The 23,353-nt window shown below is 41.5% G+C and overlaps 1 protein-coding gene and 1 non-coding gene across 6 annotated transcripts in view; one reads left to right on the plus strand and one right to left on the minus strand.

The window, feature by feature from the left end:
* The window catches only part of SNX30 (sorting nexin family member 30), a 116,016-nt gene that overhangs the window by 67,174 nt on the left and 25,489 nt on the right, over positions 1-23,353 (plus strand). For all 5 annotated transcript variants that reach the window (XM_045470086.1, XM_045470082.1, XM_045470084.1 and 2 more), the window contains exons 4-6: positions 11,552-11,710; positions 15,749-15,944; positions 17,397-17,596. In XM_045470086.1, the coding sequence (XP_045326042.1) occupies positions 11,552-11,710; positions 15,749-15,944; positions 17,397-17,596 (555 nt within the window). The remainder of the gene's footprint in view (positions 1-11,551; positions 11,711-15,748; positions 15,945-17,396; positions 17,597-23,353) is intronic.
* LOC123593895 lies at positions 11,169-11,273 on the minus strand. Its single transcript, XR_006710580.1, has one exon. It is a non-coding gene; the product is annotated as a U6 spliceosomal RNA (small nuclear RNA).

The following is a 23,353-nucleotide window of genomic DNA, read 5'->3' on the forward strand; positions in this document are numbered from 1 at the left end:
TGATATTAACCTCGATCACCTTATTTGACGTAGTGCTTGTCAGGTTTCTCCACTATACGGTTACTCTTTTTTCTCTCCTGTTCCATGCTGTACTGTTTGGAAGGAAGTCAGTCGTTCTTTAGGTTTAGCTCACACTGTGCCTGAGGGGGAATTATGCTCCACCTGCTGGCAGCTAGTGTATTTGAAGTTTGGTTAGACAGAGACACCTGCTGGTAGCACTCATGCATCGACCCTGAAGCCAGAACTGAAAGAGGATGGAAGTCTCCAGAATGCCTGGGGAATGAGTATCTTTGAGTATGGTTTCCTGTGGTCAGGGTAGAAACAATGAGTAGGAAAGTACTCTAGAAGCAAATGGAGACATAAATTTATTCATAAATTCTTGGTACGTGTTTGGGGTGGAGAGAGATATAGGAAAGCATCTGTAACTCAAACATGAAAGTCAAACTGGAAACAAATTCTTGTTTTCCCCTTTAGAAGTCATCCTCCAGCAACTTGACTAGAAAGTGTCTATCTGTTATTAAGCATCGACTTTGTGTTAGTCTTTTACTAGGCCTGGTGAGTACTGTGGGGGAGGTCAGGGGTTATAAGATGGGCAAGGGACCCTGCCTAGAAAGTTTGTTGTCAAATAGAGACCTAGTAGACATGCAACGTAACTATTGTTTATATTTTCATTTTTTTAATCTAAAAAACGGGTTTATTAAGATATAAGTCATACACCATACAATTTGCCCATTTAAAATATACAAGTCAAGGGCTTTTAGTATATTTAGTGTTAGTATTTGGCATATTTGTATATCAATATTTAATATATTTAGTATACAGAGTTGTGCAACCACTAGCATGATCAACCTTAGAGCCTTTTCATCATCCCAAAAGAAACCTTCCTCTCCTTGCTTGTAACTCCTAAACTTGTCTTTTCCAGCACCTGGCAACCACTAATCTCTCTGTCTCTATAAATTTGTCTATTCTGAACATTTCGTATAAAGTAGAGTCATACAGTATATCGTCTTTTGTGACTAGATCTTTCTCACTCTGCATAATGTTTTCAAGGCTAATCTGTGTTGAGGGACTTGTCAGGACTTCATTACTTTTTATTTTCGAATAATATTACGTTGTATGGACCTGTCACTTTCAGTCTACCTGCTCACATTTCATGGATGTTAGAGTTATTTCCGCTTATTGGCTACTATGAGTAACGTGGCTGTGAACATTCGTGTGCAGGTTTTTGTGTGGTCTCGTTTTTCTTGGGTGTATACCTGGGAGTGTCATTGCTGAATCATATGTAACTGTATATTTAATCTTGTAAGAAACTGCCAGGCTGTCTTCCAAAACGGCTGCATCATTTTGCGTTCCCACCAGCAGTGGATGAAGGTTCCAGTTTCTCCACATCTTCCTCAACACTGTTATTATCTGCCTCTTTGATTATAACCCTCCTAGTAGGTGTGAAGTGGTATCTCCTTGTGGTTTCGATTTGCATTTCCCTGACGGCTAATGATGCTGAATGTTTTTTACGTACTTCTTGGCCATTGGTCGTCTTCCCTGGAGAAATATCTTTCAGATCCTTTACCCATTTTAAAATTGGGTCATCTTTTTGTTATTGAGTTGTATTAGTTCTTTGTATAACCTAGACACAAATCCCTCTTTAGAGATAACAATTTGCAAAAAGTTTTACTGATGAATGAGTTGTCTCTTTACTTTTTTTTTTTTTAACTTTTTAAAAATGTTTATTATTTATTTTTGAGAGAGAGAGACAGACAGAGCATGAGCAGGGGAGGGGAGGCGAGAGAGGGAGACACAGAATGCAAAGCAGGCTCCAGGCTCCGAGCTGTCAGCACAGAGCCTGACATGGGCCTTGAACTCATGAACCATGAGATCATGACCTGAGCCGAAGTTGGGTGCTTAACTGACTGAGCCACCCAGGTGCCCCTTTCTTTACTTTTCTGATGGTGTCTTGGAAGTGCAAAGGTTTTTTATTTATCTGTTTATTCTTTCACTGTTTGTGCTTAAAGGTATCTTATCTAAGAAATAATCGCCTAATCCTAGGTCATGAAGATTTACACCTGTGTTTTCTTTTAAAAATTTTACATGCTAAATGCTTCTAAAATTTTATGTACTAAAAGGTATGTAGCTCATACCTTTTAGTTTTTTATCCATTTTGAGTTCATTTTTGTACAGTAAGTTTTCATGTCTTTAACTAATGAGGCGGAATATCTTCCCATGACTTTGTTGGACTTTGGCATTTCTTTTATGACTTGCCTCTTCATTTTCTGTTGTTTTTATTGGTTTGTAAAAACTCCATATCTGCAAAGGAAGTTACCCTTCATTTTTGTATATTTAAAAAGCATTTGTTCTGGGGCGCCTGGGTCACTCAGTCAGTTAAGTGTCCAACTTCAGCTTAGATTATGATCCTGCGGTTTGTGAGTTCGAGTCCCACACTGGACTCTCGTGCAAAGCCCGTCTCAGATCCTCTGTCTCCCTCTCTCTCTGCTCTTCACCCTCTCTCTCTCAAAAATAAATAAACATTTAAAATTTTGTATGAAAACATAAAGAAGCGTTTGTTTTGATGTGACATGGGAGGACCATACTTTTTTCAGGTGGTGAAAACCACTGTTGTGTTTTTCTGTTTTCTGTTGTTCCAGAACCACTTATGAGTAATCATTCATTTTTATCATCCTTTGTGCATCAGACCAAATCATGCATTAGACTTGCGTGTGCTTGGGCTGCTTCTGATCCTTTGGTTCATCGATCTTTCTAGTCTGGTGCCCCTCCTACACTATCTGAATTATTATGACTTTACAGAACATTTCAACATCTGGTTGTACAGGTCCTCAACTCTGCCTCCACCTGCCAATATACTTGTTTTCAGGGCTTTTCTAGCTGTTTGCACATGTTTCATTTTTCAAGATGAACTTTAGAGTCTTTTGAATTAGTCGGAAAATTTGGGAGAATGAGTTTCTGGGTGTGTGTGTGTGTGTGTGTGCGCCAGTTTAAGTCAGCTATGGTTAAAAATGTGTGAGAATTCCTGACCTTTCCGATTCTACTGCTTGTGTTAGGAACGTGGAGATCAAGTTCCCATTTTACCTGGGCTTCACTGGGACCATGTGCAGTTGTAAGTGAACAGCCAGCCAGACTGCGGTTCTAGGGAGAAACCCACATTCTTTCATTTTCCTTGCCCCATTGACTGTCCTCAGGCCTGTTTCCAGCCCCTCTGACTCTGAACTTGGCAGCTTCTGGGGCTGTACTGGAGAAACGCAGCCCTTTACTTCCTAGGCCAACCTTTCCTTTGCCTGAGTAGAATCACAAGATGGTCAATATTGACTGACTTTTCTCTCAATGCAGTCTTTTCTGCTTTGTGTCTTTAACAAATTCTGGCCTGTTAACAGTACTTTGATATTTTCTAGGGCTGCAGCACATACACATATATAAGTAAATATATACGTGTGCATTTAAGTTTGTTGATTTATTTTGAGAGAGAGAGAGAGAGAGAGAGAACGCACGCACGCAAGAGGGGGAGGGGCAGGGAGAGGAGAGAGAGAATCAAAGCAGGCTCTGCATTGTCAGCGCAAAGCCCCATGTAGGGCTTGAACTCACGAACCATGAGATCATGACCTGAGCCGAAACCAAGAGTCTGATGCTTAACCAACTGAGCCACCCAGGCTCCCTCTATATATTTTTTTCTTTTTATATTTATTGCTTTATTGCTCTGCAACTTGAAAAGCAGAAATGCTCACATGTTCTTAAAAGGTCACCTTACACCCAGAAGAGTGCTGGATGTGTCTGTCATCTAGTAGTGACAACTCACTGTATTATCTTTATAGTCGGAGTCACAGGAACGTCTTCATTGTAACATGGTTCTTGTTTCCTAGTTTATTTTTTGGCTCAGAAGTTGATTTTAATACTTCTTTTGCTGGGGGCACAACCAGTTATGACAACAGATAGATCTCATGATTTGATGGGTGCGGATAGATTTTGGAGACGAAGCACAAGCATTTATTAAACTCTGTAGTGTTTCATTGTACTGGGAAATTTAACGTTTGCTTCAATTTTTGTGAAGGAAGCTTTGCTGGAAGGATGCATTCGTATTAATTATATACCCAGTTTGGTAGCGGTAAACTGGTAGGAATTATTAAGAAGAAATTTGTCATGCAGCAACTGTTTTTCTTAATGTGAAATGATCAGTAAAAACTCTAACTTCATTTTCTAGTTGTTTCCTCTTTTTTGTACTGTTAAAAAAGCATATACATACTTTCAGCTTACTTAGTAGCTTAAGTTAATAAGTAGCTGAATATTGGTTGAGGTTTCAAGTACTTTGTTTTTTTTTTTTTTTTTAAATGCATTTTTTTTTCTTTTTTTTTTTTTTTTAATTTTTTTTCAACGTTTATTTATTTTTGGGACAGAGAGAGACAGAGCATGAACGGGGGAGGGGCAGAGAGAGAGGGAGACACAGAATCGGAAACAGGCTCCAGGCTCTGAGCCATCAGCCCAGAGCCTGACGCGGGGCTCAAACTCACGGACCACGAGATCGTGACCTGGCTGAAGTCGGACGCTTAACCGACTGCGCCACCCAGGCGCCCCAGAGGTTTCAAGTACTTTGAATTAAACCAAGCTTGATGGTGGTTCTTTATGGGGGTAAAGTTTCTTATCTTGATGCTCTTTTATTTATTTGTTTGTTATTTTTTTCTTAGGAGCAGTGTTTTCTGTTTGTTTGATAAGGGTAGGAAAATTAGTTTTCTGTCATGTAGTGGGTGTACTGCTAAGTATTTGTTGAATTGAAATGTGCCATTCATTGCAAATTAATATTTGACGAAGAAGCAGTTTAAATGCTGACAAGGGGAAGTTGGACCGTTTCAAGATTGAGCAATTGAAATCTTTGTCCAGATTTCGCACTCCAAAATAGTAGCTTTCCATGACAATCTACAAGAAGCATGCTTTTTTTTCACAGATTATAAGATACTGTCTTATGAATTATTATGAAACATAATACACGTGAAAGTGCTCTACCAAGGTATCAAGTGCTATAAAAATGTAAATGTTTTATAAGATTATACCTTGAAATATTTAATGGGTTATTGTAATGCTTTGCAAATAGGATTTTTTGTAGGTTCAACATGTATGGTCATGTGTAGTTTTTAAAAAATGTCTTCCTTATGGAAAATGTTAAATATACGAAAGCAGAGTGATTCAGTGCAATGAACCCTCATGTACTCACACCCAGTTTCGGCATTTATCCCCAACGGCCGGTCTTATTTTGTCTCTATTCTTACTCCCCCTCATGCGCGCGCCAGCTGAGTTTTTTGTTTTTGTTTTTGTTTTTGTTTTTGTTTTTTTTGAGTGATTTAAACAACAAAAATGTATTACTTTATAGTTCTGGAGGTCAAAAGTCCAAAACTGGTCTCAGTAGATTAATATCAAGGTGGCAGGGCTGCATTTCCTCTAGAAGCTCCAGGGAGGAGTTTGTTCCTCGCCCTTTCCGGCTTCCAGAGGCTTCCTACATCCCTTGGCTCATGGCCCCTCCCCCATCTTCAAAGGCAGCAGCACAGCCTCTTCTCTGCTCTCTGACATCTGCTTCCATCACCCCAGCTTATTTTAAAAATTGAGGTAAAATTCATATAACATAAAATTCACCATTTTGTTTTTTAAACCCTTTTTTCTTTAAAGTTTATTTATTTATTTTGAGAGAGAGAGAGAGCACACATGGGGAAAGGGCAGAGAGAGAGAGAGAGAGAGAGAGAGAGAATCCCAAGCAGACTCCATGCTCAGTGTGGAGCCCGAGGCGGGCACTATCCTGTGACCCTGGGATCATGACCTGAGCTGAAATCAGGAGTTGGACATTTAACCGACTGAGTCACTCAGGTGCCCCAAAAGTCACCATTTTAAAGTGCGCAACTCAGTGGCTGTTAGTGTATTCAAAGTGTGTTATAATCACCACCACTATCTAATTCCAGAATATCTTCACCACCTCCAGAAGAATCCCGTGCCCACTAAGCAGTCACTTCTCATTCTCCTTTTCCCCAACCCAACTATTTTGAATCATGCTCTTTGAACATTGATTGTACAAGGTTTTGTTTGAACACTTGCTTTCAGTTATTTGCATACCAAGGAATAGAATTCTGGATCTTATACTAGTTTTACGTTTAATTTTTTGAGGAGGCGCCAAGCTGTTTCCCACAGGGGCCGCGCCATTTTACATTCTCACCAACGATGTATGAGGGTTCCAATTTCTCCACATACTTGCTTCCTGTTTTTTCCTGTTTTTTTTTTTTTTTTACTCCCCTTTTATAGCCATCCTAGTGGATGTGAAATGGTATACATATCCCAGAGGGTTTTTAAAAAACATTTTGGCCTAAAAGATACGTGGAAGTTCCACCCTTTGGTCCACTTCCCCTTTGCCTTCTGTTCTCAATGTTTAGAAGGTAATAAAAAGAGCTGGCATGCAGACGACATCTACCACGTGCTTGGAGCTTTGTTGAGCTCCTCACTTGCTCAATTACAATCTATAGATGTGCCTGATTTCATCAGCAACCCAGATTCCTCTGCACAAACAAGTCAGAAGGTAGAAGGTGAGGCTGATTGTAGGCATGTGCCCTTTAAGGCTTGAAATAGGAAGAAACAAATTTCTGAAGCCCTGTACATTTGGGAATAATAATGGTTAGAAGGAAATTTCTGTTTGCAGAAGGATTCACTGCAGGGTTCCTTTAAATAGCACACTTCCCTGATTCATTAAACATAAAGTTCAATGTACTAAATCTGAAGAATGAATAACTATTTCAGATTATCTGTTATGTTAAATGAGGCACACCTAGCCACTTATCTGTTCATTAGGCTTTCCTCCCAAGTCCTATTCAGCATAAGCAAACCAGAATGTGTTCAACAGGATTCATGAAATACTAACAGAAAAATATCCACTGGATTTGATAATTAGAAAGTCATCAATCATCTTTAAAAGAGCAGTCTCCGGGGGCACCTGGGTGGCTCAGTCGGTTAAGTGTCCAACTCCTGATTTTGGCTCAGGTCGTGATCTCACAGTTCATGAGATTGAGCCCCATGTTGGGTTCTGTGCTGAAAGGGCAGAACCTGCTTGGGATTCTCTTTCTCCCTCTCTCTCTGGCCCACACAAGCACACTTTTTCTCTCTCAAAATAAATAAATAAACATAAAAAAAAAGGAGTCAGCATTGGATGGGGATAAGGCAGAGAAATGTAGCATTGAAAGCAGAACCAAAGACAGCTTTGTTTTGGGTGGAGGAAGGTTGTGGGTTGAGAAGTCAATGGAAGGAGTGGAAATTAAGATAAATGACTAGGGACACCTGAGTGCCTCAGTTGGTTGAGAATCTGACTCTTGATTTCTACTCAGGTCATGATCTTTTTTTTTTTTTTTAGTTTTTTTTTTAATGTTTATTTATTTTTGAGACAGAGAGAGACAGAGCATGAATGGGGGAGGGTCAGAGAGAGAGGGAGACACAGAATCTGAAGCAGGCTCCAGGCTCTGAGCTGTCAGCACAGAGCCCGAGGCAGGGCTCGAACTCACAGACCGTGAAATCAGGACCTGAGCCGAAGTCGGAAGCTCAACCATCTGAGCCACCCAGGCGCCCCTACTCAGGTCATGATCTTATTGTTCATGGGTTCGAGCCCCGCCTCAGGCTCCGTGCTGAACATGGAGTCTGCTTAAGATTCTCTCTCTCTCCCTCTGCCCCTCTCCCCTGCTCGTGCACTCTTTCTGTCTCTCTCTCAAATTAAAAAAAAAAGAGAGAGAGAAACAATTCTTTCAAAAAGTTGAATGAGCCCCGAAGGAGAGTGGAGAGGATGTAAGGTCAAGGGGTAGTTGGGTTTATTATTTTTGGGTAGAAAGAGAACGAGCCGTATTTTTGTAGACTCAGGAACAGAGCCAGCCAAGGAGGAAATGTTGAAGATACAGGAAAGAGAAGGTATAATTAATTGATGACAACATAAGCATGATTGTGAAATAATGGGTCAGAGACACAGATGGAATAGTTAGCTTTGTGGTGAATTGGGGAGGTACGTTGTCCACAGGGACCTGAGAAATGGATGTGAGATGTCTATCTGTGGAGGAAGCAACATGGTTAGGGAATGTTTATGTGATGCCCTTATACCTGGTTCCTACTTCAGAGACATGGTAATCCGCTTAGTGTGAAAGGTTGGGGGTTGAGTGTAGGGTTTAAGGACAATGGCCATCTAAGGGAATGGGGGAAGAACTGATCAAAATAAGGAAGTTATCCTAAAGAACAACCATACCCTATTAAGACAGATTCTCCTGTGCTTTTGCCTAGGCCAGAACACTGGGCTGGATGGTCTGTATATCTGACTCCGTCCTGCATTTCTAATATTCTCCCCAGGCATGAGCTCCACTGGGCGTCCTACTTGGACATCTTACCTCCATGTGGCTCTGTAATTTTATTCCTGACCTGACTCCCCTCTCTTTCTTCATTTCCAACCTTTCCACTGTGCTCTCTAGAACTCCTGATCTAGTTAAAAGAAGCCCCTCAGTTCATAGCCTCTTCTCTGCATTGTACTCCCACCATCTCAAGATTTCACTGAACATGGCTGCCTCTGAAGATCAGTACTTCCTGAAGCTTCTGCCACTCTGACAACAAAGAACCCCCGTGCCCGCCCCCCCCCCCACCACTGTTATTGGTGTTCACTCTGTGACAGGAATTGTTTAAAGCACTTTCAGCCTAGTAGCTAATTTAATCCTCATAACAACACCAAGAGGCTGGCACTATTGCTAGCTTTTTTTTTTTTTATTTTTTTAAACAAAGAAACTGAGGTACCAAGAGATTACAGAACTTGACCGAAGTCAGAAAGCTTGGCAGAGGTGGGATATGAACCCAGGAGGCATGGAACCACAGTCTTTATTTAGGAGTTAAATCATACTGACTTTCCAAAGTCCTTTCAAGTTGAGGGTTTTGGATCCCCTCATATCTCAAGTGCTGCATTCTAGGGGTGTTGATGTTGCCAGTTTCTAAGTCTTTGAAAGGGTTCTAAATCTGGATTGCTTCTTGATTTCCCCACTCCAAACACCTTAGGATTCCGCTTCTTGGGGTTGGTGAAGTCCTGTGTCTGTTTTTGTGTGTATGTGCGTGAACTTGAGGGTTTCTTTATTTTTAAAGTTCATTTATTTGTTTTGAGAGAGAGAGACAGAGAGAGAGAGGGAGAGAGAGAATCCTAAGCAGGCTCCAAATTGTCAATGCAGAGCCTGACATGGGGCTCCAACTCACAAACCGTAAGATCATGACCTGAGCCGAGATCAAGAGTCAGATGCTTAACTGACTGAGCCACCCAGGTGCCCTGAGCGTTTATAATTTAAAAGAAAAAAAAAACTCTATATGGTCAGAATATGGGCCTGAAGGGGGTTGTGGACGTAAATGCTTGTTCCTGCTTTTCCAAATCCTCACCAACATTGTTCTTTTCTTTGTTTTGCTGTTTTTCCTTCCTTCCCTCCCTTATTATGACCATTGTCATGGGTGTGAAATGGTATCTCACTATGGTTTTGATTTGTATTTTCCTAATGAATAATGATGTGAGTATCTTTTCAAGTGCTTGTTGGCCATTTGTAGGTCTTCTCTGAAAAAAATGTCTACCAATCTTTTGCCCAATTTTTAATGCAAACGTTCTTTTAATATTTCATACCCCAAACATTTTCATATTGCACACTAGCAGACATGCAGTCTCCCTGTGACTGCAGTAACAAGAAAGGCCATTTAATCAAGCATTTAATCAAGCTACTATGGGAATAGGTCAAAGCTCAAAGATCCCTCAGTAGCCAGGTAGGTTTAAATTGCCCACAATATTGGCTCAAAGTAAATATTACAGAGAAATTTGTTTGGGTAAGAGCAACGGAAATTACATTAAAAAAATTTTTTTAACATTTATTTATTTTTTGAGAGAAAGAGAAAGAGACAGAGCATGAGTGGGGGAGGGGCAGAGAGAGAGAGAGACAGACAGAATCCGAAGCAGGCTCCAGGCTCTGAGCTGTTAGCACAGGGCCCCACGCAGGGCTCAAACACACAAACTGTGAGATCATTACCTGAGCCGAAGTCAGCCGCTTAACCAACTGAGCTACCCAGGCACCCCAGGAAATTACATTTTTAAGACCTTTCTTTGCTGTGCAGAAGCTTTTTATCTTCATGAGGTCCCAGTAGTTCATTTTTGCTTTTAATTCCCTTGCCTTTGGGGGTGTGTCAAGTAAGAAATTGCTGCGGCTGAGGTCAGAGAGGTCTTTTCCTGCTTTCTCCTCTAGCGTTTTGATGGTTTCCTGTCTCACATTCAGGTCCAGCCACTCCGGAAAACAGTGTGGAGGTTCCTCAAAAAATTAAAAGTAGACCTACCCTATGACCCAGCAATAGCACTGCTAGGAATTAACCAAGGGATACAGGAGTACTGATGCATAGGGGCACTTGTACCCCAATGTTTATAGCAGCACTCTCAACAATAGCTAAATTATGGAAAGAGCCTAAGTGTCCATCAACTGATGAATGGATAAAGAAATTGTGGTTTATATACACAATGGAGTACTATGTGGCAATGAGAAAGAATGAAATATGGCCCTTTGTAGCAAATTGGATGGAACTGGAGAGTGTGATGCTAAGTGAAATAAGCCATACAGAGAAAGACAGATACCATATGGTTTCACTCTTATGTGGATCCTGAGAAACTTAACAGAAACCCATGGGGGAGGGGAAGGAAAAAAAAAAGAGCTTAGAGTGGGAGAGAGCCAAAGCATAAGAGACTCTTAAAAACTGAGAACAGACTGAGGGTTGATGGGGGGTGGGAGGGAGGGGAGGGAGGTGATGGGTATTGAGGAGGGCACCTTTTGGGATGAGCACCGGGTGTTATATGGAAACCAATTTGACAATAAATTTCATATATTAAAAAAAAAAAAAAAGAGAAGAACTTTCAAGCATACACCTACACAAAAGATTGGCTTAGAAAAGGTATTTTTTAGCTACAAGGGTTTGCCTAATGTACTTATTTCACATTCATCAATTTCTTTTACCCCTTGAACTGGGAATAGAATCGAAATATATTTCATTAAAATAATATATTTAAATATATTTAAATAAATTTTTGTGTGATTGATATTGTCTGCCTTCTCTCCTTAGACCATCTTTCTGGTCCTGACTCTCTCGTCGTACCCCCTGTGTGTTAAGCAATGTGTAGATAGCCATACTATCGGATTTACTGTCATCCTAGTGCAAAGGCCATGCTAACCTCTGTATTGTTCCAATTTTAGGGTATGTGCTGCTGAAGCGAGCATGACTGGATTTACTGGATAAATATTGACTGACTGTTTGCTGTATTCCAGGGACTATTCTCTAGCATTTTACTTCTTGAATTCTAAAACTGAGAAGGATAGTTGTGATTTACTCCATCTCTGTGTTTCAGAAATGTTTCTGTTGATGCCTACCTAAAGAGCCAACTGAATAAGGAATATGTTCTTGGACAAATGAGTCCCAAGAATTATTTGCTAGCCTGTGGTTTTTCTTTCCACGGTCTTATCAATTACTCTGAATATTTTTCTTCCTGTCTTCATAGCCGCTTCCTGAGAAGTTTGTGGTGAAGGGTGTTGTAGATCGTTTTTCAGAAGAGTTTGTGGAGACCAGAAGAAAAGCTTTGGATAAATTCCTAAAAAGAATTACAGATCATCCTGTGCTCTCTTTCAATGAACACTTTAATGTTTTCCTTACTGCTAAGGTAAGAACAGAATTTTTCATATTCCTCCCCCAAATTAGCATTCTTCGGGCTCTTTTTTTTTTTTTCTTGAGTTTATTTATTTTGAGAGAGAGAGAGCATGCAGAAGAGGGGGTGTGCCAGGGGGAGAAGGCGAGAGAGAATCCCAAGTAGGCCTCACACCATCAGCACAGAGCCCGATACCGGGCTTGATCTCCAGAACCATGAGATCATGACCTGAGCCGAAGTCAAGAGTCAGATGCATAACTGAGTCTCCTAGGTGCCCCTCTTTGGGCTCTTTCTTAAAAGCTGCTTTGCTCTCTCACAAACCACCTTTGGGAATGGCCCACTATAGTGGATGTCATCAAATTCCTCTATTTTTTTGGTGTCCATTTGCATCATCCTGGTTTCCATGTTAGAATTCAGGAGAAACACCCCCACTGCAGCAGAGAGGAAGTATTTTCACTTGCCTAAACAAAGATAAGTGTTTCCTTGAATTCTTCTTGGCATTTCAATAGGTGAGGCCATTCTGACCAACAAGTGGGCCCTGAGGGAAAGAACATCTAATGAGTGTTTGATAAAGATGTTCTTCACAGGAACCCTGTGAGAGGTTACTCAACATCTCATTCTACTGATAAGGAAACTGAAGTTCAGGGAATTGGTACATATTCAAGTGGCATCACTTGGGATTTAAAATTAGGTCTTTAAGGCCCCAGAGGCCGAACTTCCGCTCTAAATCAGACTGCCTGGCAAAGACTAGTTCAGTGTTGCTTGCCCGCAGCCAAATTCCTATTGGGTGGGCATTTTCCAAGCATTTGCCAGAGAAACATTTGGGTCCCACATAGTTGCCGGATTCTGTGTGTTCACACCCAGGTTGGTCGTTCACTGGCTTCTCTGTGCACTTCCGGTTGGCGGAACTGGCAGGAAGTCTGACACACTCTGCCCTCAATGTCTACAGAAATGGGATCTCAGGCTCACACTCTCATGCCAGCTCCTCACGACCCCATCTGTTTACTTTCGTGAATCATATTCCCAAACTCAGGCCACAGGTAGTTTGTTTCATGTTGGCAAGGGTGTCGAGGCTCCGGGATTCCCAGTTTTCTTTCTCAAAATGGCAAAATTGAGAAATATTTACAGATAACATCAGTTAATTTTAAAGATTTTAGAGAGGGTGCCGTTCTCCAGACAATGGAAACCACATGACAAAGTCCTTTAGTATTTTTTTTTTAAACCTCAGTTGACATTTTTTCGCCTCATTGATGACATGCCCATTCATCTTCTCTTTTTTCCCAGAGGCCTGTCCCCCACCGCCCATGTCAAACCCATGTTCTGTTTCAAAATAAGTATTTCCTGGTGAACAGATCCTTGAATATAGTTCTTTCAGCTCATATGCAGAGTGAAATCCATCCTGTTCTCCACACATGCAGCTCAGTGCCTCACCCACGTATCAGGTCATTGTTCAGGCAGGCCTCAGTCTTGGTCATCTTTACTGAACAGAGAGACAATGGGAGAGGATGCACGGACCGTGGGTCATTAGGAATCTATGTGAAAAATAAAGTGGAAAGATTTGCGTGTGGTGGATGGTATTCAGTATGAAGGGTGATGTAAAAAAAAAAAAAAAAAAAAAAAAAAAAGTCCTTCAGCGTCTTCATCAAAATCCAACTTCACGCAAGCGAATGCAGAGCATTGGCTCTAAAACAACCAATTCTAGCCCTCATTCAGTTCTACTTGCTGAATTAAATGTACCAAATACCCCCATCTTTTCTTTTCTTTCTTTTTGATTGTGGTAAAATACATCTAAAATTTACCACCCTAACCATTTTAAAAAATGCACATTTCAGTGGCGTTAAGTATATTCACACACTTACGCGACTATTCATCTTGTGAGCCTGAAACAGTGTACTGCACTGTGTGACATGAAACTACAGTGACTCCCCATCTCCCCCTTTCTTGTCTCCACCTTTTAACACACCTTGAAAACCTTTGTCTTGTTTTTTTGTTTTTTGGTTTTTTTTTTATAATTTGTCGTCAAGTTAGCTACCATGCGTTGTATACAGTGTGCTCTTGCTTTTGGAAGTAGATTCTCGTGACTCATCGCTTACCTACAACACCCAGTGCTCATCCCAACAAGTGCCCTCCTCCCTTGGTCTTGTTCTTAGGCAAACCCTTTACATGTTCTGTCACAGCGAAGGAAGAGGTATTCCTCTTTCTTGGGATGACCCGATCTTGTCGCAAACCGGAAACGTCATTACAAAGAAGCCAGTAATGCTCGGAGAGGGTAGGGGAGATGCTCAGTATCAAGCGTGTTCAAATAAGTATTTTTCATCTTTGGCAGAATGCGTGCAGCAGTCAGATGCTTAATTCTATAGCTTCATTCTATAGCTTCATTCTATATATGAATTGACTTGGTTAACTGGGGGTTCTCTTTTAAGCCTCTACTTGAAATAGAGCTTCTGCAGTCCACCGAGCCCTTTTGGATCTAGCCCCACTCCAAAAAATATTGTAGAAGCAATGCCAAGAACTGCCAGGCTTCAGTTACAATCTTGTGAAAACCTGATGTCTACAGGGATGTTTTTCGTCTAGAGTATCTGAGGTTGGAAGGGGAGATGGAATCTTTAGAAGAACATTCTCTCAGGTAGCCTGACTTCAAAAGGAAGAGGAGAGATTGGACGGGGGTGTGTGGAGGAAGAAATTGCTGCCTTTTTGAAGATGGGTGAGCCCTGGCGTATTTTACAGACTCAAGGATTAGAAGTTGAAGATACAGACAGGAGAGGGAGTGGCTGATGGGGCTGGAGCCTTGCTTGTGGGCGAAGTCTAGCTAGGAAAGAGTGGGATCAAGAGCAAAAGTGAAGGCTTTGGCTGCATAAAGAAGAAGGAGCAGACTATACTTCAGACACTTAGGAATATCGGAATCTGTGGTTGTGTGTGATTGTGTGTTGTCACATGGGAGGACAGCTGTGTTAACCGCTATTCCCTGTTCTCTGCTCTATCCCTAAATCAGACGAGGTGACCAGAAAGCAATGGCCTTGTGCTATGTTCCCTTATCTCCCTGTAGACATGCCCTACTAGGACTGGGAATTAATTTTCTGTTTGTATTAAGGGTGGATATAAGGAACAGACATCTGATCTTATGTAAAACCATTAAAAAATTTTTTTTTAGAGAGAGAGCACCTGCACACACAAGTGAGGGAGGGCTGGGGTGGGAAGAGAGAGCAAGGGGGGAGGGAGAGAGAGAGAGGGAGAGGGAGAGGGAGACTGAATCTTACACAGGCTCCATGCTCATCATGGAGCCGGACTCAGGGCTTGATCCCATGACCCTGGGATCATGACCTAAGCCAAAACCAAGAGTTGGATGCTCAACCGAGTGAGCCATTAGGTGCCCCATGAAACCATTTTTGAAGGCATGACGTAGAACAATCTGGAGATGCTACAGATTCCTCTTGGAGTGTGATGATAGGAAGTTTATTTGACCTGATAGATTAATACGCTCTTTAAATTTAGATACAGTAGATTATGTAGCTCAATGTATTTCCTGTTTTGCCCTAAAATGTTTTGTTGTTTACAACATCGATCCTTGGCTTGGATTTTCTTGCACTGCTTTTTCTGTCGCTGTTTCTTGCGCTCACCCTCTTCTCCCTCCTTTCTTTATATGGCTTTTATTGAGATATAAATAAATGAATGGAATGAATTTCAGCTCTAGAATTTTGTTCCTAAAGATGACTTAGGATATTTTGTATGGGAGAAAGAGACTTCTTCTTCTTCATCTTTGAGTTCGTTGTCTTCTTCATCTTCTTCTGTCAGGGACGTTAAAAGAATCGTGTTAGAAACAGTGTTGAGTTTGAAGGACAGCATGCTCAGGTGCTCTGCCGAAAGCACACACCTGTGTGCTTGGTGTTTCCAATGGCAAGGGGAGGAGTACTGCTATGTACGTGGTCAGTCCTCTAACTCGGGTCCTTGTTTCCGGAGTCTTCCACGTCCAAGAAGAAACCACCTAAAGGAGTTGGTTCACCGAATCCTGGCTGTGGGAGTGACTGAGTTTGTCTGTTAACGTGTCACCCTTAGGACCTGAACGCCTACAAGAGGCAGGGGATGGCATTGCTGTCCAGAGTGGGCGAGTCCGTCAAGCACGTCACCGGAGGCTACAAGCTGAGGAGTCGACCTCTGGAGTTTGCAGCCATAGGCGACTACTTAGATACCTTTGCACTCAAACTGGGAACCATTGATCGAATAGCCCAGCGGATCATCAAAGAAGAAATAGGTGAGCCCTTTGTCGAGATCTTGGTCGTGCCCAGGGTGCGTGTGCGCATTCGTGTGTGCTCAGCAGAATCAAACTGCAGAAATACTGGCACGACAGAACGAGGCCGTGCTTCACTTCTAAAACTAATAAATAAATACAGGGAGCAGAGGAGGTCGTTGTGACCAGACTATAATTTTGCGCTCCATCCTTTGCCCTGCTCTTCAGCCTTGTGTTTGCTTTCGTGGCAAACAGCCACTTCTGAGCTTCCAGGCTTTTCCATGACTCTCTTTCTCTCTCAACTTTAGCTTTAAAAGTGGAGACATTGACTCAACTTCCCTTCATTCATAGGAATGATAATTTAAAAAGCAAAACTTTGGTACCTTTTCTGCCAGAAAGATGGTCCAAGAGGACAGCCTCGAGACCTGTGTTTGCCAAAGTTATGATCCTCATGAGCCTTCAACTTGAAATTACCTGCCCTACCCCTGCTTCATTTCAGACCCACTCTTCCTGACCTGGGGACTTGTCAGACCTTTCTTTAACCTACCAAGTTGTTACCACCACTTTCTCCCCAGCCCTCTTGTGGTCACCTGCTTCTCTGTATCCCAGAATGTTAGCACCTTTTGTCTTCTCACACATGTGGAGGCCAGAGAGATCAGACCAGTGTTGACAATCATGCTGGCCCAAGATCTGACACATATTGAAAAGAATTCTCCAGCAGCACCCATCCACTGGTTACTAAAAAATGGCAACGTTTTGCTTTAAAGGCAAGAATCCTGGTGACAAATGATGGGCTAGATTTTCTTTCTGAGAGTAAATAAATTGACATTTCCCCTTGTTCCCTGTACTTTCATTATCCTCTACCCACTGATGGTATTATGGCCTGCAGGTGCTAGAGATAGCTTTTGGTACCATCCACATCTAAGGAGCATGTGGAATAAATTCTGATGGGACCAAGGTGTTGGGGTTACCTCTGAGTGAGAGTAATTCTGCCTACGTGAGACCACATCCATATCAAAATACTTCCTAAAATCCCATTATTTTTCCATTGTGACTGGTTTTTCTTTCCTTTAAAAACATCCCCCTAAACCTATGTGAAACTCTGTCCCCATTGCTGCTAAAAATCTGTCTTCAGTCTATGAGTAGGTGAGTGGTTATTTTTGAAGATAGTTGGTGGATGTAGCTCCTACCACTTCCCCCAGAAAGCACTGTGGTCCCCATTATCCAGAGTCATGGCATTCCCATTATGGGGTAAAGTCAGGTGATGTTATGATATTAACTATAAGATGGGTGTTTAGAGATTAAAAAAATTATAAACAATGTTGTGTTTAAAGGAGAGCACATTCAGGTCAGTGAATGGCCAAGGAAATACATCTGACTATAGGGAGTTCTTGTTACTGAGTCAGTAATACCAGTGATACCAGTGATTGTCTTAATTACCAGCCAAGGCTTAATTAGTTTCTTTTTCCCCTTCAGAGTACCTTGTAGAGCTGAGAGAATACGGGCCTGTGTACTCCACGTGGAGTGCGTTAGAAGGGGAGCTAGCTGAGCCCCTGGAGGGAGTCTCAGCTTGCATTGGCAACTGCTCGACGGCCTTGGAAGAGCTAACGGATGACATGACAGAAGACTTTCTACCTGTGCTCAGGGAATATATTTTATACTCTGACTCTATGAAGGTAAGCATGCTCACTTCTCGTGCACTTAAGTAAGTTCCTTGTTTTAGTCATTTTCAAAAAGTAACTATTGCCTATTCACACGTAGTGTAGTTTTCCTTCTTCATGGGTGGGTAGGATCACACATATGGACTGACCTCATAGGCATATAAATAGAACTCGTGGCGAAACAAGGATGTGAATTAAATGAAGGAAAAGAGTGTGGAAGAAACTCTTAATGTTCTCTGAGAGTTTGTGGAGGTATAACATGTACTAAACAAGAACAGGATGCTATGGAAAAAGAATAATTGGATAATTAGAGCTCTTGGAAACTAAAATCTGACTTGCTGAGATGAAATTGAGGAGTAAAGTCGAAAAATGAGGTTGAGGAAATCTTGGAAAGTAAAATAAGGAAACCAAGTAGTTGGAAAGTAGAACAAAAATGTGAAAATACTGAAAATGTGAAAGAGTAAGAGACATAGAGGATTAATCTCAGAGGTTCAACATTTATCTGAGAAGAAATCCTAACTGGGAGAACAGAGAAGGCTGATGGAAGGGAATTATGAAAGAAATAATACAAGAAGATCTTCCAAAAAAAAAAAAAAAAAGGCGGGGGGGTGGGGCACCTGGGTGGCTCAGTCGGTTGAGTGTCTGACTTTAGCTCAGGTAATGATCTTGCGGTTGTGAGTTTGAGCCCCGCGTCAGGCTCTGTGCTGACAGCTCAGAGCCTGGAGCCTGCTTCAGATTCTGTGTCTCCTTCTCTCTCTGCCCATCCCCCACTTGTGTTCTGTCTCTCTCTGTCTCTCAAAAATAAATAAGTGTAAAAAAAAAATTAAAAAAAAAGGGGGCATGCTGATTGCCCAGCAAAAGAAATGAAAAATGAGCCAACCCACAGCATATCACTACAAAATTTTAGAATGAAAGTTATAAGATTTTAGAAGATTTTAAAGAAAAAGGGAGAGGGGGATGATGTACAAATGGAATAAGAATCAGAATGGCTTTGATCTAACAGCAAGGGATGAGAAAAGACAGAGGAGCTGTGGGGACAAATGATTTCCAACCTCAGATTCTCCATGCAAAATAAGGATGGGGTCAGATGCTTTAATGCCTACCCTAGTAACTACTCCAGCCTGCACTTAAACCAGTTTGAGAGCATAGTTACAGGGACTCTTACAGTGTGGTATCAGTTAGACAAAAGGGTCAGGCTTCCTGACCAACAGAAAAGGACATGTGGCTGGCTCTGTGTTGAACATCCCAAGTAGCCTCCTACCTCCTTCCCAATGGAGACCACTGGTTTATTGATCTGTCTTTGGGACAGATCTAGGACACCCCTTTAAGAGACAATTGACAAGAATCTCTTGAGAGAAACTCATCAGGCAACTTTGGGTTGTAAAAATGGAAACCCAGAAAGATCATGGCAATATGAAAGTATTCTATACCTTAAGAAGAGGAGTAAAAGGTAATGAATCAAATAGTTTAAAAAAATTTTTTAAAAAGCCCTTATTATGGAAAATTTCAAGCACATATATAGAAGCAAAGAGAATAGTATGACAGACTCCCATATACCCATTACCCACATTCCATTTTGTTTTATCAGGTCTGAACCTTTTAAGGCTCTTGATACATGTTACATTGTGGACAATGGAAACCATTCCTGCTAGAATGACTCACTGTCTCTTGTACACTCTCTATAAAACTGCTAATGAAACAAACACTTTAATTAAAAAGACAGGATTGGGTCTGGCTCTCACAGTGGGCAGGAAAATGATATGAATTTCCTTATCACTAAGGTGGAAATGACGGTAGGTATGGTGATGATAAGGATAAAACTCACATATGAGATCATTAGCCTGAGGCAATTTTGTTGGTAATTATCGGAACTGAGGCTGAAAACCACATCTCTTGACTCCACGAATTTCCTACACATTTTTCTCTATTGCATTTTTTCTACTGAGACCCTCACATTGCATATTTAATTCTAACTTTCATTATAACTTCCAGTTATAAGTAATAAATAAGTCATGGGATGTCATGCAGAGCATGGTGACCGTCGTTAATAATACGGTATTGTGTATTTGAAAGTTGCCAGGAGAGTGGATCTTAAAGTTCTTATCAAAGACAAATTTAGAGCCATCTGTGGTGATGGATATTAACTAGTCTTATGTGGGGAACATTCACAATATATACAAATATCCAATCATTATGCTGGACACCTGGAACTTATATGATGTTATATGTCAATTATATCTCAAAAAAAAAAAAAAAAAGACATCCTGACTTGCTTAAAATGAGCCAGAATATTTTGCTTTACTTGTAAAGTTAATAGTATCTGTTTTTGTAAACAAAAATAAAATTTTACAATCCCTGGGGTATCTTTGAATTTGTCTTTTATATAGACACATCCTCCATCAAAAATCCTCCCTTAACCTTGCTCGACTGAAAATCTGATGCATACACAGTCCTGGGATATTACAGTACAAATTACTTTGTTCTTGCACTTGGCAAGTATGTTAGTACTTAATATATATTTGTGCTTGAAGTAGGATTTCACGTTTGTCATTTAGCACAGGTTTATCTGGCGTCTTTATTAGAATATAATTATATAGTGAGATACAAGCTTATGTGAGTAACTGAAGTTCTACATCAAAGAAACACTTGTTTGTTTGCTCTCTTTCTTCACCCCGTGTATGAGGCATATGTATTGAGTTTCTTATTCACTGAGCCTGAAAACATGTAATCAGGTTACTCAGGCTGGGAGAATGGGAGTGTGTACAGTGTTTTTTGGGAAGGGCAGAGGAAGGAGGAAGTGTTGACTGGAGGTCTCTGAAACCTTAGCTCTGTCCCATCGGTGAGCTGAGCTAAGCCCGGTTATAAAGAGACAAAGTCACCTGCTCCCTTTTTTCCAACAGGAAAAGGTCTCTGCAGAGTGGTCTGGGTAAGACAGGAGTCACTTGATGACAGTGCCACGATTACATGGGTCCATGATCTCCAGCATTTTCTCCATGCAGGGCTAGACCAACACTCAACTATTTCAAATTCCTAAGGATTGTCAAGGTTCATGTGGCCAAGTCTAAGGACATTGGGAGAAGGGAATAAGTGTCTTAAGTGGCTCCCTTGCCTTTGTCTCATGATATCGCTGCTCTTTAAGAATTCTTAGCTTGATTTTTTTTTAAGTTTATTTAGTTTTGAAAGAGAGAGTGCCAGCAAGCATGGGGGAGGGGCAGGGAGACAGGGAGAGAGAGAATCGTGAGCAGGCTCTGTGCTGTCAGTGCAGAGTCCAATGCACGGCCTGAACTCACAAACCATGAGGTCATCACCTGAGCCCAAATCAAGAGTTGGATGCTTAACCGATTGAGCCACCCAGACACCCCTCTTAGCTGAGTTTTATTCCTCTGAGAGAGTTATATGATTCCATTTCCAAACTAACTTTGTGATTTTGGAGGTAAGTGGGATAGACTTTGCTATTCAACATGAAAACTAAACATGCAGTAGAGAGCTTGCTGGAGGCCTGGCTGCGATGTGTTTGGTGTCAATGACTGGATGTTTTTCAGGACTGAGACAGTCCTTCCAGTTTTGTTTTGGCGGGGAGGTCTTGGTGTGTTGATGTTTCATCAGTCTGTTTCTCTATGATGGTCTTGAGTGGATCAAAGTGAGAATTCGTCCTCATCATTTGGAGTCAGGGGCCTGGGCCATAGGAATTTGAAGTACATGTGGGTCAGCTGATTCCCACCTGAAGAAAATGTTGGAGATCATTGAGGCTCTCCTAATGGGGCTAAGCTGAAGTCTCCTCTCTGAGTTTGAAAAGGTCTCTGGGATCATCTTGTCTCTCTTGTTTACCTTATAGATGAAGGAATAGAGCCCCACTGATAAATCTTTACTCTGTTCCATGGCCACAGTTCTCAAGAACAGTCACCTGGTATCTGTGTCTTTACTATTGGCCAAGAAGCAAACCAGATCAGTTCCAGCTTTTCAAGGCTGAGTCTCAAATTGTCTCTCTTTAAATGCACTTGTGGCTGGGTATGTTCTGTTCCATTTGGAGGTAGAAAGAAAGCACAGAAAAGGTGGGGTTGTTATCAGGCCCTGTGGAACAGATGAACAATGTTCAGTGAACAATGAGGACAGCTTGTACTAGAAAGATGGTTGAAGTCATGTATTTCAAGGATGCTGAGGAGAGAGAGTGAACGATGTGTAAGAGGGAGGCGTACCAAAGTTACCCTCAGGTCCAAGACTCAAGTTAAACACCCTGAAGATATGTGCAGGTGAGCCCTTATATGGGATTTCACATCCTATAGACTGTGTGTAAAACATAATTAGGATAGCGATAGACTGGAAGAGAACATCTTAGAGTCCTTACCAAATTTTGGGCAGTGCCTTTTGAATACTGGCATCCTTATGACCAGGACATGGGTAGGAGAAGCTTTAAGAAGGTTAGGGTAGAACTGTCTTCTTTCCCACTGCCTTATTCATAGAAAAGTGGTCAGAAAATGTTTAATTGAATTTGACATGTCAGTTTGGAGCATTAATAATTATATAACGATTGTATGTCACATATCTTGTTATTTTTAAAAAATGGGTTTATCTACAACTCAAAGAGCATGCTTATCTCAGAGGTCTTGCTGAGTGACAAGGGTAGGGTGAGGGTCAGAAGAGGATGGTAAGGAACAGACACATGGAGGAGGTGGCCTCGGTTGCAGACTTGAATCAACACGTAGGAGTTAGCTGGGCAAGGACCAGAGAATTGACCATTTTAGGCAGAAGGAGTAGCTGGTACAAAGCTCCTAAAGCAGAAATGACCTTGGTGGTCTTTGCAGACCAGAAAGGCAGGTGTGAGTGGAGTCCAGTGAGCAAGAGAGCAAGTGGGAGGAGGCAAGGTCAAAGAGATAGGTAGGCGCCAGGACATGTATAGTAGTGTCTTCTTAAAGGCCATGGTTGGCAAGAGTCTGGATTTTAATCTTAGGAACAAAAGGGAAGGTGTTTGGATTTATGCGGGGGAATGACAGGATACAATTTTTACTTTAAGCAGGCAGCTAGTGCTACAATGTGGAGAATGGGTTGTAGGGAATGATAGTGGAGGCAAGGAGACATTCAGCAGACCGTCACAGGGAGCCATGTGGCAGATAACCATGGTGGTAGAGCTTGGGCTACAGTGGTGGCTTTGGGTAGATTTTGAATGAAGGGCCAACCAGACTTGCTGCTATCTTAATGTGCAGTAAGAGAAGGAAGGATTGGTGATGACCTCTAGGTTTTTGGCTTTAGCGACTGGGTGGACAGTGGTTCCTGTTCATTGGGATGGGGAAGTTCGGGGCAGAACAGATTGGGCAGTTGGGAATCAAGTTGTTTTGGCCATATTGAGTGCAAAACTGCCTATTAGTCATTAAAGTAGAGATGTCATGGCAATTGGTTATGAATTTAATTCAGAGTGAGAATAGAAATTTGGGAGTCATTTGCGAATAGATGGTGTTTAAATCCATGGGAGGGGAGTAGACCATCTAGTGAGATGAGCTCCATGTGAATAGTCTAGGTCTGGCCCTGAGGCATGACAATATTTAGTGGCCCAGTACCTAATTATGAGGAGGAACAAGTGGAAAAGGAGACTCAGAGGATTGGTAGGGTAGTAGAAGAAAAAAAGTAGAGGAAGCCAAGAGAAAAGTTTTTAGAAGGATCATGATCAATAGTGACCATTGTATTCAATAATATGGGGGTCATTGGTGATCATGATTAGAGTTGTGAGATGTAGATGCAGAAGTCTGGTTTTAAAGACAGAGTTTTTCTTCGAGTTGG

Source organism: Leopardus geoffroyi, chromosome D4 (genome assembly GCF_018350155.1).
Source record: "Leopardus geoffroyi isolate Oge1 chromosome D4, O.geoffroyi_Oge1_pat1.0, whole genome shotgun sequence".
Taxonomy (NCBI): Eukaryota; Metazoa; Chordata; class Mammalia; order Carnivora; family Felidae; genus Leopardus; species Leopardus geoffroyi.